This window comes from Mustelus asterias, chromosome 22, assembly GCF_964213995.1.
Source record: "Mustelus asterias chromosome 22, sMusAst1.hap1.1, whole genome shotgun sequence".
NCBI lineage: Eukaryota > Metazoa > Chordata > Chondrichthyes > Carcharhiniformes > Triakidae > Mustelus > Mustelus asterias.
This window is the reverse complement of record NC_135822.1, coordinates 8,900,211-8,917,886: the sequence shown is the minus strand read 5'-3', so window position 1 is coordinate 8,917,886 and position 17,676 is coordinate 8,900,211. Positions and strand designations below refer to the sequence as shown.

General features: G+C 50.0%; 1 protein-coding gene across 7 annotated transcripts in view; it reads right to left on the bottom strand.

Moving 5' to 3' along the window:
- Positions 1-17,676, bottom strand: part of samd11 (sterile alpha motif domain containing 11) — a 328,960-nt gene that overhangs the window by 32,260 nt on the left and 279,024 nt on the right. For all 7 annotated transcript variants that reach the window (XM_078238728.1, XM_078238729.1, XM_078238731.1 and 4 more), the window contains 3 exons: positions 10,079-10,194; positions 8,395-8,473; positions 2,936-3,636 (listed from right to left, as the gene is read on the bottom strand). In XM_078238728.1, coding sequence (XP_078094854.1) covers positions 2,936-3,636; positions 8,395-8,473; positions 10,079-10,194 — 896 coding nt within the window. The remainder of the gene's footprint in view (positions 1-2,935; positions 3,637-8,394; positions 8,474-10,078; positions 10,195-17,676) is intronic.

Sequence of the window (17,676 nt, the reverse complement as noted above, 5' to 3'; positions counted from 1 at the left end):
CCAAGATGTTTTGCAGGAGTGTTATGCCATGGGTGTTTTATAAACTCAAGTTGTTGTATTGAAGATATCATCTGCTTGGAGATGGATTCCCGCTTGTACATATGGGATTGGGAATAGGAGTTGGCCATTCAGCCCCTTGAGTTAATTCTACCATTTAATTAGGTCGTGACTAGCCCATATCATAACTCCAGTTACCCACTTAGCATAGAAACAACCTTCTTCCGTCGGGAAAAAGATACAAAAGTCTGAGGTCACATACCAACCGACTCAAGAACAGCTTCTTCCCTGCTGCCATCAGACTTTTGAATGGACCTACTTGGATTAAGTTGATCTTTCTCTACACCCTAGCTATGACTGTAACACTACATTCTGTACTCTCTCGTTTTCTTCTCTATGAACGGTATGTTTTGTCTGTATAGCGCACAAGAAACAATACTTTTCACTGTATGTCAGTACATGTGACAATAATAAATCAAATCAAAATCAATCATTGAAACCCTATAATTCAGAAGGAGATCACTCGGTCCATTGAGTCTGCACTGACAACAATCCCACATATTTACCCCGGGATCCCGAGACACTAAGGGGCAATTTAGCATGGCCAATGCACCTAACCCACACATCTTTGGACTGTGGGAGGAAGCCGGAGCACTCGGAGGAACCCCACGCTGACACGGGAAGAACATGCAAACTCCACACAGACAGTGACCCAAGCCGGGCATCAAACCCAGGTTCCTGCAGCTGTGAGGCAGCAGTGCTGACCACTGAGCCGCTCCAAATTATGATCCATATCCTTCGACACCTTCAACCCGCAATTAAATCTGTACATCTCAAGGGAGAGCATTCAAGGCTACGGACCGATTGCTGGAAAATGAGATGAGAATAGATAGGTGCTTGATGGCCAGCACTGACATGATGGGCTGAAAGGCCTTCTTTGTGCTGTAAAGCTCTGTGGCCAGAATGCTACGGCCACTCACGCCGGTGGGATTTTCCCATCCCGCTGTGGTGAATGGAGATTTGGGGCTGGGCACCAAATTCTCTGACCTCGCTCCAGCGGGAGTGTGGCGTGGATGGCCGGTAAGATCGCACCCTATCACTCCATAAGCTGTGATACTCTTCGTGGTTTGAAAGCTCGCTGATCCATCCTAGTTCAGGCTTAATTACTGGCCGATTGAGAGGGGTACCCGAGGGCTGTGTATATGCCCCTAGCACAGCACCATCAGGGGGAGGGGGGAGCCACCTGAAATGGACCACAGTAAATCTGTCACGTTTCACGCTAACCTCAAAGTAAGTTCATTCAAACCACAAGCAGCATTTTATAGGTCATGAATCCATCACGCAAACCAGCATCCCATCCATTGACTCTGTCTACACTTCCCGCTGCCTCGGCAAAGCAGCCAGATTAATTAAGGACCCCACGCATCCCGCACATTCTCTCTTCCATCTTCTTCAGTTGGGAAAAAGTCTGAAGTCACGTACCAATCGTCTCAAGAACAGCTTCTTCCCTGCTGCCATCAGACTTTTGAATGGACCTACCTCGCATTAAGTTGATCTTCCTCTACATCCTAGCTATGACTGTAACACTACATTCTGCACTCTCTCCTTTCCTTCTCTATGAACGGTATGTTTTGTCTGTATAACACCCTGTACAGCACCAAGCACGCTTGGCTTCATTGGTCAGAGCGTTGAATACAGGAGTTGGGACGTCTTGTTGAAGTTGTACAAGACATTGGTAAGGCCACAGTTGGAATAATGTGTACAGTTCTGGTCACCCTATTATAGAAAGGATATTATTAAACTGGAAGGAATGCAGAAAAGATTTACGAGGATGCTACCGGGACTTGATGGTTTGAGTGAGAAAGAGAGGCTGGATAGACTAAAACTAGAGGGCATAGGTTTAAGGTGAGAGATACAAAAGTGTCCAGAGGGGCAATTTTTTCACACAGAGGGTGGTGAGTGTCTGGAACAAGCCGCCCGAGGTAGTAGTAGAGGCGGGTACAATTTTATCATTTAAAAAGCATTTAGATAGTTGCATGGGTACGATGGGTATAGAAGGATATGGGCCAAATGCGGGCAATTGGGATTAGCTTAGGGGTTTTAAAAAAAAGGGCATGGACAAGTTGGGCCGAAGGGCCTGTTTCCATGCTGTAAACCTCTATGACCTCTAAGACTGGGAATTTTTCTCTGGAGCGTAGAAGGCTGAGGAGTGATCTTATAGAGGTCTATAAAATAATGAGCGGCATAGATCAGCTAGATAGTCAATATCTTTTCCCAAAGGTAGGGGAGTCTAAAACTAGAGGGCATGGGTTTAAGGTGAGAGGGGAGAGATACAAAAGTGTCCAGAGGGGCAATTTTTTCACACAGAGGGTGGTGAGGGTCTGGAACAAGCTGCCAGAGGTAGTAGTAGAGGCGGGTACAATTTTGTTTTTAAAAAGCATTTAGGCAGTTACATGGGTAAGATGGCTATAGACGGATATGGGCCAAACATGGGCAATTAGGACTATCTTAGTGTTTAAAAAGAAAAGGGCGGCATGGACAAGTTGGGCCGAAGGACCTGTTTCCATGCTGTAAACCTCTATGACTCTATGACTCTGACGATGGGTATAGAGGGATATGGGCCAAATGGACTTACCTCACATTAAGTTGATCTTTCTCTACACCCTAGCTATGACTGTAACACTACATTCTGCACTCTCTCGTTTCCTTCTCTATGAACGGTATGCTTTGTCTGTATAGCGCGCAAGAAACAATACTTTTCACTGTATGTTAATACATGTGACAACAATAAATCAAATCACATCAAATAGATGGGTTAACATTTCTAATTTCCTTCAGCAGTTTGGAGTACAGCCCGCTGAGAGCTTGGGAACTCGATGGCTGGAATGCATTGAGTTGACCAGATGGTTCTACCACCGCGACAGGCCCAAGGTCTTACCTGTGTGAAAATAAGGATTCGCTGTATATGGAAATCCAAACGGGAGTGGCTGCGGGAGTGGAGCCGGGGCAGACGGGAGGTATTTCACTTTGCTCTCATTGATTCCGGAACCCAGTAGATGGCTTGGGGAGTCGGAGCACGTGGAGATGCAGGGGGGATTCTGAGTGACGGAGGCCTCATGCATTTCCTTAATGCTCTCGCAAGACTTGATTGACTCTTTGCACTCCTTGAGTTCGTGGACTGAACCGACCACCAAAGTCTTCAGGTTTTCCGGTTTATCGTCGCCCCCCTCGGGGTCGCTCTCCGAGTCCTTCATCTCCTCGTCGTTGCACTCCCCGCTGCCGTCCCGAACCCGGATCTCGGCGTGGTCCTTGACCTCGCTGACGCACTGCATTTCTGTCCGGTGGTGGGCCATCTTCCTGGCGCCCTTCCGCCCGGGTTCCTTCGGCGGCACGCCGCCGGGCGCGGCGTGGTTCAGGGAGAGCAGCGGCGCCGTGTTGTGACGCAGGACCAGCATGGCGTTCCGGCGGGAGATCTCGTCCCGCAGCGGGTGGCCCTCCGGAACGTCGTGGATGCTGCGCAGCGCCGGATGATCCGGGGGCAAACCGGAATGGAGGGACAAGTGGTCGGCGCCAAGGATTCGCTGCCGGTGCATGTTTTCAAACTCTTTTTGCCGCAGAAGCTCAGCGGACATTTCAAGCCTAGAGGTGAAGAGGGAGAGAATAAAGAAAGAAATTCTCAATATTTCCAATCATCAGAGATCCGGCTTCAGAAAATGACTAGCATCTGAAAATAACTGCTGTAATTCAAGTGGAAAGGTTAATACCCATAGTGTTCCTTCGTAGTAGCCAATCTGATCACGGGGATTTTTCTGTTGTGAAAAAATATGATTCTATTAATTAAAGACTCTCAGGGGCATTGGAAGGTCCAGTGCCCAGAGCAGAGACCTTCAGACAAATTCTACCTGGGACATTTCTAGTTCCAAGCCACCTGAAAAATCCTGCATCAAAAACCGACGCGCCGTAAGGAACTGGCAAACTGTCTCAATGGATCCATCCGGATGAAGAAGGCCCTTCGGCCCACTTGGTCTAGTCTGTACAGTAGACCAACTCAGCTCTCCACTGAAGCATCCATTTCTTAGGCTGGGTGGCATGGTGGTTAGCACTGCCGCCTCAAAGTGCCAGGGGCTCGGGTTCAATTCCGGCCTCGGGTAACTAGCTTAGTTTAGTTTGTTTATTAGCGTCACAAGTAGGCTTACATTAGCACCGCAATGAAGTTGCTGTGAAAATCCCCTGGTGGACTAACTGTCTGTGTGGAGTCTGCACGTTCTCTCCCCGTGTCTGCGTGGGTTTCCTCCGGGTGCTCCGGTTTCCTCCCACAGTCCAAAGATGTGCGGGTTAGGTGGGTTGGCCGTGCTAAATTGCCCCTTGGTGTCAGGGAGACTAGCAGGGCGAATGTGTGGGTTTATGGGGGATAGGGCCAGGGTGGGATTGTTGATGCTGGAGGCTCGATGGGCCGAATGGCCTCCTTCTGCACTGTAGGGATTCTAAGACTCTATGATTAAGTGACCCCAGTGCCCTTGTATTAATCGGCCCCTGTGTGTCAGCTTGATGGGCACCACACCCGTCTCTGAGCCCAAAGGATGTGGGTTCAAATTCCACTCCAGGAACTCAAATACAAAGGACAGAATCTTCTGGCCGTTCGCGCCGGTGGGATTTTCTGCTCCCGCTGCAGTGAATGGAGATTTGGCGGAGTGCCAAATTCCCCGTCCTCACTTACGGTGACATCAGTGGGGGCGCGATCGGCTGGTAAGATCGTGCCCATAATCTCGACTGACACTCCGGTGCAGTGCCGAGGAGGTGTTACAATGTCTTTTGGTTGAGACTGAGGTCCCAAATCGGGCGGATGTAAAAGATCTCATCACAGCATCGTTTCGAAGTGGAGCAGTGAGGTTCTGCCCGCTGTGCTGGGACAACATTCATCCCTCAATCAACATCATCAAAACAGCTCAACTGGTCATCACCACTTTGCTGTTTGTGGGAGCTTACTGTGCGTAAATTGACTACCACCTTTCTTGCATGACTGGAGTGGCCATACTCTAGAAGTATTTCAATGGCTCGAAAGTCTACACAAAGTTTTTCTTTGTTCTCCCTAGAAACCTCGTTTGGTTGCTCAGAAACTCCTGTAGGAAGGTGGATATGCTACAGTTGTCTATTATTCAGTTGAAGCCGGGCAAATTCTGTCAGTCACGTGGGATACAGCCTCCGTGATGTTATTTTACCGTTAATCTTGATTTTGTGCTCTCTTATCAATGATACAGCTTTTACAAATAACTGATCTTCTCCAGTTTAGGGAGACTGAGATCTATCTCTTCAGAACTGTAATGACTTCAATCAGGCCATTGAGGGCGGCCTATTGGAATATGAACTCCCTGTTTAAGGAGTCAATGGATGGGTCATTCAGGGAATCTTTTCCTTGTAGTAAACCGGGACTGTCAGTTCCTCTGGCACTCCCGAAGGTAGACTGCTGACTGCGAGCACTCTGCGCACTGCTGTTGGAATTGTAAATAAAGGGATTTTGGTGAAGGGATTTCTGCCTCTGAAGACTTTAACTACAGGAAGAATACAAGTGGGGTGATCCTTACCCGACCTCGCAACAACACAAGCAAACTGTAAACATCTGACGGCCCAGAACTATCAAGTCAACATCACCACCCTCAACGACACAACAACAGTACATTCTTGTAAGGAATTTAATCAGACAATTGAGGTGAGCCTGTTCGAATATGAATCCCCTGATTAAGGGCCAAACTGATGGTCCCATCGGGGAGCCCCATGCTCTGTATTTAAACAGGAGTGTCAGTTCCTCTGGCACTCCGAATGTAGACGGCACGCTGAGAGCACTCTGTATAGCGTTGTTGGATCTTGTAAATAAAGGAATTTTGGTGGAGGGACTTACGCCTCCGAGGACTTATTACAATTATCTCCTCCCAGACTCGCACATCTCCTTTGCTCCCACTACCTTTATCGCTGGTCGTTAGAACGGATTGACTCTGGGAAAAGAAACTCTTCTGGGCCTAACTTTAATCTGTGGCCTGTCTTAGGTCAGCTTGGTGTTGGCCAAGCAAACCCAGTCAGCAGCTTCAGTTGGTGGGCATCAGTGCAGACAGGCCAAGGCGTGGTCAGAAGGCCCAGCCTGGGCCATTAGTCTTGCGACTGGGATTACGCACACACACACACATACAAACACCGAGGGCAGGATTCCCCCACCCCACCACCTGATGGTTAGGTGGTGAACACATCCCCACACGCTGGCTCCCCCCTCCCCTTCTACACCCCCCCCCCCTCCTTCCCCCCTCCCCTAGTCATGTAACGCTCCCAAGAAGCTAGCACCGCCTCAGTGAGTTGCCGGCCATCTGACTTCATCCTCCCAGCTGCACTGGGGGGGGAGTGGCGGCCACTGCTGGTGCTACGGGCCTTCCCCCACCAACCTCAGTGCTGAAGCCCACGGGACAAGGCGGGTGCAGGTCTTGTGGCGAGGGCAGGAGGGGGTGTGTGGGGGGGAGGTTCATGATGGCAAGGCCAGATGGGAAGGGAGCACCCGGGGAGTGGTGGGAGACAAAAAGGGCGTAATGGCGGCACAGTGGTTAACGCTGCTGCCTCACAGTGCCAAGGACCCGGGTACAATTCCGGCCTCAGGTCACTGTCTGCGTGGAGTCCGCTTGGTCTTGGCCAAGCAAACCCAGTCAGCAGCTTCAGTTGGAGGGCATCAGTGCAAGTAGGCCAAGGCGTGGTCAGAAGGCCTTGCGTGGGTTTCCATCGGGCGCTCTGGTTTCCTCCCACACTCCAAAGATGTGCGGGTTAGGTTGACTGGCCATGCTAAATTGACCCTAGTGTCAGGGGGATTAGTTAGGGTAAATATGAGGCGTTACAGGAATAGGGCCTGGGTGGGATTGTGTTCAGTGCAGACTTGATGGGCCGAATGACCCTCTTCTGCACTGTAGGGATTCGATGATTCTATGGGATGTGCTGGTCAGGTGCATTGGCCACGCTAAATTCTCTATCAGTGCACCTGATCAGGTGCCGGAGTGTGGCAACTAGGGGATTTTCACAGTAACTTCATTGCAGTGTTAATGTAAGCCTACTTGTGACACTAATAAATAAACTTTAATGTCCTTTAGGGAAGGAAATCTGCCGTCCTTACCCGGTCTGGCCTACATGTGACTCCAGACCCCAGCAATGTGGTTGACTCTTAAATGCCCTCAGGGATGGACAATAAACTTTAAACTTAGGGAGGGGTGATGGGGACTCCAGGAAGGGGGCCAGTGATGGTGATATAAAACCCCCTCCTCTCTTCCACCCCCTTTCCTGCCTGAGGCCTGGAACACGGTGATCTTCTGGGTTCCCCTCCCACCTCAGAACTCCGCCGGCTGGCCGCAAAATTGGGACCAGGTGGAAAGCGGCCTTTAAGCGGCGCCACTGAAAGGCCTCAATTTGGGTGATGGTGGACATGCTTCCCCAGGCCCTCGATTTCCCCTCATAAAATGGCGTGTTGCTCCTGGGGCAGGCGAGAGGTTGGTGGGCGCCTACCTCGGCAATCTTACGGACCATCCCCTCCCCCACCCGCCCTCCGCTTCCCCTTTCCCCTTTACAAACCCCCATCAAGCGACTGTAATATTATGTCCCAATGCTGTTTATTAGCAAACCTCACCCGGAGCAGAGAAAAAAAATCTCTAAAAACGGAATAAGACTGGTGCTAATGAACACATTTGAGAATTCAGGAGAAATCTTCTTCCCCAGAGGGTAGATTTTCTCCAGAGTGTATTTGAGGCGTGGATACATTTTAAGGGAAGTGAAATGATCACGAGGGAGAAAGGAAGAGATGGTTTTTGTCAATTGGGTGGGAGGGGACTCGTGTGGAACATAAACACCAGCACAGGTCAGTTGGGCCGAATGGCCTTTCCCTGTGCTGTACAGCAATACAGACTAGGCATAACTCTACGCTGCCGAGGTTTTAGCCTTTTACGATAAATTTGGTTGTGAGGTCTGACAGACAATCGCAAGAAACCTTTCTGCAGAGCTCCATCAGAAAGCACGGTAGCACAGTGGTTAGCGCCGCTGCCTCACGGCGCCACGGACCCGGGTTCGATTCCCGGCTTGGGTCACTGTGTGTGGAGTTTGCACATTCTCCCTGTGTCTGCGTGGGTTTCCTCCGGATGCTCCCGTTTCCTCCCACAGTCCAAAATGTATGGATTAGGTTAATTGGCCATACTAAATTGACCCTAGTGTCAGGGGGATTAGCAGGGTAAATATGGGGGATTACGGGAATAGGGCCTGGGTGAGGGATTGTGGTTGGTGCAGTTGGGCCGAATGGCCTGCTTCTATACTGAAGGGATTCTATGATTCTATGAAGCAGGAACCATCTGCCCGATGAACAGCTTGTCCGAACGCCGTGCCTACCTCGCCAGGTTCTGCTTCCGTAGCATCTCCTGTTGACGTGCAAATATTTCGGCCTGGGCAGGCTGCAAGAAGCCATAACCTGCAGGGGTGGTTCAAAGGTCAAGAATTAGGTAGGCTTTGCTCACTCGTCCGACGGAGAACTTGCACATCATCGCCTGCTGTCTACAAACACAAACCACCAAACCATCGAACCTCTGATCTAAAAATCAATCGGAGTGTGGAAATCTCCATCGTTCGAGGAATAAGTGCTGGAAAACTCCGACCTCGCCCGTCAACTGAGCTTTGGCTGAGCGCCGAATTCTCCATTCTCACCGGCAGTGCGGGGAAGGGGATATGGGGTTGAGGTTGGGGTGGGGTGTTAAGTGGGGGGGGGGGGGGAGTGGGGGGAGTGGGGGGGGGGAGTGGGGGGAGTGGGGGGCGGGGGGCGGGGGGGGAGGTTTGGTGTGGCACAGACAAGATTGGAGAATCCCACCCAAGATTTCAACACATATTCGAGAGTAAGTCTCTGCCGGTGCCGTATTGAGGCAATGCTGCACTGTCAAATGTACCATGCGGACTCAGGAGACCAGAGACCAGTCTGCCTGTGGGGTGGCACAGTGGTTAGCACTGCTGCCTCACAGCGCCGGGGACCTGGGTTCAATTCCGGCCTCAGGTCACTGTCTGTTTGGAGTTTGCACGGTCTCCCTGTGTCTGCGTGGGATTCCTCCCACAGTCCAAAGATGTGAAGGTTAGGTGGATTGCCCATGCTAAGTTGCTCCTTAGTGTCCAAAGATGTAGGTTAGGGAGATTAGTGAGGTGAATACATGGGGTTACAGGGATAGGGCCTGGGTGGGATGCTCTGTCTGTTGGTTCAGACTCGATGGGCCGAATGGCCTCCTTCTGCGCTGTAGGAATTCTATGATTGTATGTTCCAGTGATTAAGGTGGACTTTAGTCTTCACTGTTTGAAGAACAATAGGGAGCTTTCTCAGCACCGTGCCTAACATTATCCTTTTAATTTTTACAAACACCATCCGGTCATTCACACCAGTGCTGTCTTTGGGATCCTGCTGCACGCAGATTGCATGCTGGGATTGCCAGATTAGAGCAATGATTCATACATGAAACACTCTGAGGTGTTCCAGAGAAATGTCAACATGCAAAAATGTGCGGGTTAGGTGGATTGGCCAATGCTAAATTGCCCCTTAGTGTCAGGGGAATCAGCAGGGTAAATGTATGGGGTTACAGGGAATAGGGCCTGGGTGGGATTGTGGTCGGTGCAGACTCAATGGACCAAATGGCCTCCTTCTGCACTGTAGGGATTCCATTCTATGATAAATAGCGTGTCATTACGTCCTTTTCTGCTGCAAGGCAAAATATTTGCCCAATTAATTTCTGGGTTGATACAGAGATTGCCCGAAGTGTGAATGGTTCAAAGTTTTTTTACACACCCTCTCCCTCCTGTCATTGCTCTGACTCACTCTTGGGCAAGGTTACACGAGCAACTCTCTATCTGGCCTTTTCTTGCAGGGGGCTTGGTTTGGGAATGTCAGCGGGCTATTCACTCAAAGGCGACATCGGGACAGAGCCTGGTTCAGCTGACCGACTGACCACAGTCCTGCACCAGGGAGGTAAGAGAGATTCCCCCTCACTTAAATATTAAAGACAACTCCCCCCGGGCCGTACGTCCACGTTTTTCCACTCACCTGCAGTTTGACAGAGGGTTGAATGCACTCCAAGGAATGGAGGCCTAAGATGGGGACCTAAAGCAATGTGCGGCGCGTTCTGAGGTGAAAGCAAAGGGTTTGCGTGCGACATTTCCCTGAAAGGCAAAAAGAGAGAGAAAAGTGAGCAATTTTACAAACAGGTCCAAAAGCCACCTCGGCACAGAACAAAGAACAAAGAAAATTACAGCACAGGAACAGGCCCTTCGGCCCTCCAAGCCTGCACCGACCATGCTGCGCGACTGAACTAAAACCCCCTACCCTTCCGGGGACCGTATCCCTCTGTCCCATCCTATTCATGTATTTGTTAAGACGCCCCTTAAAAGTCACTATCGTATCTGCTTCTACTAGCTCCTGCACATCACTGTGATTCTCCTGCAGATTTATTCCTCTATCACTCACTATTTGGAGGCTTACATAATACCCTCAGTAGCTCAATCAATCTGGGTGGCACGGAGGCACAGTGGTTAGCACTGCTGCCTCAGTGCCAGGGACCCGGGTTACATTCTAGCTTGGATTATTGTCTGTGTGGAGTCTGCACGTTCTCCCCATGTCTGCGTGGGTTTCCTCTGGGAGCTCCGGTTTCCTCCCACAGTCCAAAAGCAGTGCTGATTAGCTGCATTGGCCATGCTAAATTCTCCCTGTGTACCCGAACAGGCGCCGGAGTGTGGTGACTAGGAGATTTTCACAATAACTCCATTGCAGTGTTAATGGAAGCCTACTTGTGACTAATAAATAAATAAACTTTAAACTCATCTTTTTTCTTCTCAACTCTAGCCACATGGATTTCGTCTTTGCTCGCTCTCTTTCCAACACTACAATGTCTTCACTAACCTCTGTGTAAAAAACTTGCCTCGTACATCTCCTTTAAACCTTGCTCCTCGCACCTTAAACCTGTGCCCCCTAGTAATTGAAGCTTTGAAAATGCTGTGATATTTGCACTGATAACTGGGGGGGAGGCGATGGCCTGGTGGTATTATCGCGAGACTATTAATCCAGAAACTCGGTTAATGTTCTGGGGACCCGGGTTCGAATCCCACCACGGCAGATGGTGCAATTTGAATTCAATAGAAAATATCTGGGAATAAAAAATCTACTGATGACCATGAAACCATTGCCGATTGTTGGAAAAAACCCACCTGGTTCACTAATGTTCCTTTAGGGAAGGAAATCTGCCGTCCTTACCCGGTCTGGCCTACATTGGACTCCTGAGCCACAGCAATGTGGTTGACTCTCAACTGCCCTCCAAGGGCAACTAGAGATGGGCAATAAGTGCTGGCCCACCAGCAATGCCCATGTCTCACAAATGAATAGAAAAAGTCCCAAGTAAGGTATGTGGAGCCCAGGTAATCATTGGGGTTAATAGTGCATTGGTCTCATTCTCCTAGGGTGCCTATTCGCTCTTCTTTTCCTTCTCCTCCTCTCCTTTAGAATTCAATTAAAAAAAATATCTGGAATTAAGAATCTACTGATGACCATGAAACCATTGTCGGTTGTCGGAAAAATCCATCTGGTTCACTACATAGAACATAGAACAGTACAGCACAGTACAGGCCCTTCGGCCCACGATGTTGTGCCGAACCTTTTCCGAGACCAAGGTCAAGCTACCCCACTCCCTATCATTCTAGTGTGCTCTATGTGCCCCTGGAACGGGAGCACACTAATGTCCCTTTAGGGAAGGAAATCTGCCATCCTTAGCTGGTCTGGCCTACATGTGACTCCAGAGCCACAGCAATGTGGTTGACTCTCAACTGCCCTCCGAGGGCAACTAGGGATGGGCAATAAATGCTGGCCCAGCCAGCGACGCCCATGTCTCAGGAATGAATAAAGAAAGAACTGCCCCTTCTAGCTTTTCACCTTTAAATATATCTTCCAATCTCTGCTCCAAGGAGGTTCTTTATTAAACCTTCCTTTGTTCAGCATTGAGAAGTTCAGTGACACACACATTTGCCCCAATTGCTGCCACACTATCCAATCAGAGCTGTGGTTCACTGTGTCACCCATGCCTGCTCATCAAAAATGGCCGCTTCGCCAACTTGCAAATTGTAGGTGACAACCACGATAATCAGGTGAGCAAACACCTGGCTAGACAGGTACAAAGGTTAGTCCTCCCAGTCTAAACTGATCTCTGACAGGAATCTCAGACTAGGGAGGGAAGAAAACCAGCCAAGAGGACTGTTCTTTACCAGTTGACCTTGCTCAATAAGGGGATCAAGGGTTACGGGGAGAAGGCAGTAGAATGGGGATGAGAACCAAATCAACCATGCTCGAATGGTGGAGCAGACTCGATGGGCCGAATGGCCTAATTCTGCCCCTATATCTTCGGGTCTTATGGACCTGGGCTTGATGTGAATTTACGTAGCCACCAAGCGTGCACTCAACTATGCATGACCACATACCCCGTCACCATTCTTTAGAAATGACTGGTGAATTGCGGCTTGGCTGGCGATTGGGCTAAAAGATTTATTTTATTAGTGTCACAAGTAGGCTTACGTTACCACTGAGGTGGAGATGCCGGTGTTGGACTGGGGTGGGCACAGTGAGAAGCCTCACAACACCAGGTTAAAGTCCAACAGCTTTATTTGGAATCACGAGCTTCCAAAGAGTTACTCATCGCCACTCACCTGATGAAGGAGCAGCGCTCTTGAAAGCTCGTGATTCCAAATAAACCTGTTGGACTTTAACCTGGTGTTGTCAGACTTCTTACTGTACATTAACACTGCAATGAAGTTACTGTGAAAATCCCCTACTCGGGCGTCTGTTCGGGTACACTGAGGGAGAATTTAGCACGGCCAATACTCCTAACTAGCACGTCTTTCAGACTGTGGGAGGAAACCGGAGCACCCGGAGGAAACCCATGCAGACATGGGGAGAACGTGCAGACTCCGCACAGACAGTGATCCAACTGGGAATCGAACCCAGGTCCCTGGCGCTGTGAGGCAGCAGTTGATTTGATTTGATTTGATTTATTATTATCACATGTATTAACATACAGTGAAAAGTATTGTTTCTTGCGCGCTATACAGACAAAGCATACCATTCATAGAGAAGGAAAGGGGAGAGTGGAGAATGTAGTGTGCGAGTCATAGCTAGGGTGTAGAGAAAGGTCAACTTAATGCGAGGTAGGTCCATTCAAAAGTCTGGCAGCAGCAGGGAAGAAGCTGTTCTTGAGTCGGTTGGTACGTGACCTCAGACTTTTGGATCTTTCTCCCAAAGGAAGAAGGTGGAAGAGAGAATGTCCGGGGTGCGTGGGGTCCTTAATTATGCTAACCACTGTGCCACCGTGCCGTCCACCAGCACACGTGGAACCATCCGGCTGAAAAAAGACATCAATGTCTTAAAACAACAGGATAGGAGAGGAGATTTATATGGTGGGGCGGGGGAAGGAAAGTACTAGGGAGCCCAGTCATTGAAAATGCACACCCTTCATTGCTTGCAGTTTGCAGTTTGCCAGAAGCTCTCAGATTCTGAAAGACCCTGATATTTTTTGGAGGTTCTGTGCAATGTGTTCAATTATTAATAACTTCTGTCTAAGCAGCAGGTGTGCAGTTTCCTCGCACACACTCCGCAGGGAAAAGACTCCTGTGTTATCAATATTTAAAATAGCCTGCAACCTTCTTCTAACCCAAACCCTTAACAACTGTTAGCTCGACAACAGCATGCATCGGTGAAAAATACAACCACTCTTTCATGGAAGGTGCCGTTCAAACCACTGCAGACATTCTTTCTCCCCCTAGTCCTAGCGTTTCCCCGATTCAGAGAAATGGAAGCTGTGGTATTAAAATGACGCACTCGACAGCTGAGCCATCATGTTTAATGATTTGAAAATCTTTCACCATTGCTCCCATTCCCTGGGCTTGCAGACACTGATCATGGAGGAATGGTCGCTGGGGGTGAGGGTAGTGCTTCCATTTCAAACACCCAGAGTCAACCCATCTTTCACCCCCCCCCTTCTCCCCTTTCCCAAATTATCTCACTCCCCTTCCACATGCCCAACTGTTTACACCACCCGTCTTTTGCTTCTTTGGGCAGGCATGGTTGGCACAGCGGTTAGCACTGCTGCTTCACAGTGCCAGGGACCCGGGTTCAATTCCCAGCTTTGGGTGACTGTCTGTGTGGAGTCTGCACGTTCTCCCCCGTGTCTGCGTGGGTTTCCTCCGGGTGCTCCGGTTTCCTCCCATAGTCAAAGATGCGGAGGTTAGGTGAATTGGCCCTGGTAAAATGCCCCCTAATGACAGGGGGATTAGCAATGTAAAGAGATGGGGTTACGGGGATAGGGCCTGGGTGGGATTGTCGTCGGCGCAGACTCGATGGGCCGAATGGCCTCCTTCTGCACTGTAGGGATTCTGCGATTCTAGTAAGACAGCAATGTTCTTTATAACTCTGCCTGCTCAGTTAATTGTAGTGCCAAGATGTGTAGGTTAGGGGGATTAGCCATGGTTAAGTGTGTGGGGTTGCGGCTGAGGGTGAGGGAAAGAGCCTGGGTGAGATAGTCTATCAGAGACGGTGCAGACTCGATGGGCCGAATGGCCCTTCTAAACTGCAGGGATTCTGTGATTTATTTGTCCCACTACATTTTTTGTCTTGCACCATCTTCCCTTTTATCACTCAGTCACTCCTGCTCCCTTTCCTGTACTGACCTGTATTGCTTCCATCTTCACCCCATCGCACTCCCCCCTCTCCCACTCACTTCACCCCTCACCCCCCCCCCCCCCAGCCCCCGCCACCCCCTCCCCTTCCCAGCTCTGTACTTGCTTAACAGTAATTAACCTCCAACAATTTCTAGTTGCTATGAAGGGTCATCAGCCTGAAATGTCACCCCCCTGCCTCTCTTTCTCTCCCGAGGTGCTGTCTAAACTGGTACCATTGGCTTGGTGAGGAGTGTTTGCTGATGGAATTAGCACGCTCCAGGACCTCGGAGTTAGTGACCTTGTCACTGCCGAGGATACGCCTGAGACAGAGAAGGCAGAAGCTGCTCAGTCACTTCCTCCTGCCTCACGTGCGCTGTCCTGGTCTCATCACTGTAGAGGAATACACTGAGGCTTGGTAAACCTGTAGTCTGGTGTTCTCAGGCAGGCAGCTGCTCTCAGACAGTGTGTGGAACAATAGCAGCCTGACCCTTCCTGCGGTGCAGGCGCGAGGGGCCAGATGGCCTACTCCTGCACCTAGCTCTTCTGTTCTTGTTCCTGACTGTTACACAACCCAGGCCCTAATTAACGTGTGTGAGCGACAGTTGAGAACAGGATTGGAATCAGCCGCGATATCCTCCAAACACAGTTTACCAACCCTCCCTGCTCAGCCAACACACAAACACTGGGAGGCACGGTGGCACAGTGGTTAGCACTGCTGCCTCACAGCGCCAGGGACCCGGGTTCAATTCCGGCCTCGGGTCACTGTCTGCACGGGGTTTGCACGTTCTCCCCGTGTCTGCGTGGGTTTCCTCCGGGTTCTCCCGGTTTCCAAAGATCTGCAGGTTAGGTGGATTGGCCATGCTAAGTTGCCCCTTAGTGTCCAAAGATGTGTAGGTTAGGTGGATTGGCCATGCTAAGTTGCCCCTTAGTGTCCAAAGATGTGCAGGTTAGGTGGATTGGCCATGCTAAGTTGCCCCTTAGTGTCCAAAGATCTGCAGGTTAGGTGGATTGGCCATGCTAAGTTGCCCCTTAGTGTCCAAAGATGTGTAGGTTAGGTGGATTGGCCATGCTAAGTTGCCCCTTAGTGTCCAAAGATGTGTAGGTTAGGTGGATTGGCCATGCTAAGTTGCCCCTTAGTGTCCAAAGATGTGTAGGTTAGGTGGATTGGCCGTGTCAAATTGCCCCTTAGTGTCCAAAGATGTGTAGGTTAAGTGGATTGGCCATGCTAAATTGCCCCTTAGTGTCCAAAGATGTGTAGGTTTGATGGCTTTAACCATGGTTAATGTGTGGGATTACAGGGAAAGGGCCTGGGTGGGATGCTCCGTCAGGGAGTCGGTGCAGACCTGATGGGCCGAATGGCCACTTCTGCACTGCTGGGATTCTAAGAATGGCCATTTGGGAAAAGTGCTGGAGGGCTATTGCCTACTTCATGAAAGGTGTGTGAGGAGAATAAAATATTTTACCCCGAATACAACACAGATTAAAATAGGAACAGCGCAAAGCAGACATCCAGCCAGAAGAGGGAGACTTTGTGCCCCAGTGCTGGTCCTTAAATTGGGCTTAGTAGCAGGCGTCAGTCATACTTGACCCTGTGGATCCCATGTTAAAGCGAATCGTTAATAAGATTCATCGTGAAGAGAGGAAAATTGAGAATCAGAATTATCTTTAAAAACCAGAATTAGATGGGTCTTAAAACAGGGATGATTGTAAGATTGGAAGGAAAGATGGGGGAGCAAAGCAAATGGTTGCATCTCATTGTCCATTGGAAGTGTTTCTTTTTTTTTGCGGGACATGGGCGTCACTGGCTGGGCATTTATTGCCCATCCCTCGTTGCCCTCAGAGGGCAGTTAAGAGTCAACCACGTTGCTGTGGCTCTGGAGTCACATGTAGGCCAGACTGGGTAAGGACAGCAGATTTCCTTCCCTAAAGGGCATTAGTGAACCAGATGGGTTTTTACGACAATCGACAATGGTTTCATGGTCATCAGGAGATACTTAATTCCTGATTTTTCCTATATTCAAATTTCACCATCTGCCGTGGTGGGATTCAAACCCAGGTCTGCAGAGCATTACCCTGGGTCCGCTAGTCCAGTGACAATACAACTGTGCTACTGCCTCTCCTGTGTGGCTGTACATAAGGTAGCGACAGCTAGTGGAGATACCGTCAGCAGCCTGAAGCACGGGCAACACGGTGGCACAGTGGTTGGCACCGCTGCCTCACAGCGCCAAGGACCCGGGTTCAATTCCGGTCTCGGGTCACTGTCTGTGTGGAGTTTGCACATTCTCCCTGTGTCTGCGTTTGTTTCCTCCGGCTGCTCCAGTTTCCTCCCACAGTCCAAAGACGGCCAGGTTAGGTGGATTGGCCATGCTAAATTGCCCTTCAGTGTCAGGGGGATTAGCGGGGTGGATACGTGGGGTTATGGGAATAGGGCCTGGGTGCGATTGCAGTCGGTGCAGGCCCGATGGGCCAAATGGCCTCCTTCTGTACTGTAGGGATTCTACGATCTATGATTCTATGTCCATGGACACTGTGGCCCAAGGACAGGACGAACAAATTAAAGAAATGAGTTCAAAGACCATTGGAACAAGGCAATGAACTTAATAAGATGCAGAGCCATTGAGTGGGGGGGAAGGTTTACAATGGTCACTCCTCAGCAGAGAGGACCTGACTGGAACCATGGGAAGAAGATGAAGATCAGGGCAAGAAGACATTCACCCCCTTGAGAGCGCAGACCTACATCAGGCAGAAAGGACTTGAGCAAGAACAATCCATTGGAACCAGACTCTGCTGTGCCCTCCCTGAAAGAGCAGAACTCTCGAGGCTCACAGAATGAGCGATGAGGCACCGGCTTATTGATCGAGGCCTTTGAGATCCGCTGCCCAGCGTTAGTCTGTGACTCCCACTGCGGAGCGAGGCGGGGGGGGGGGGGGGGAGAAAACTCTTTAAATA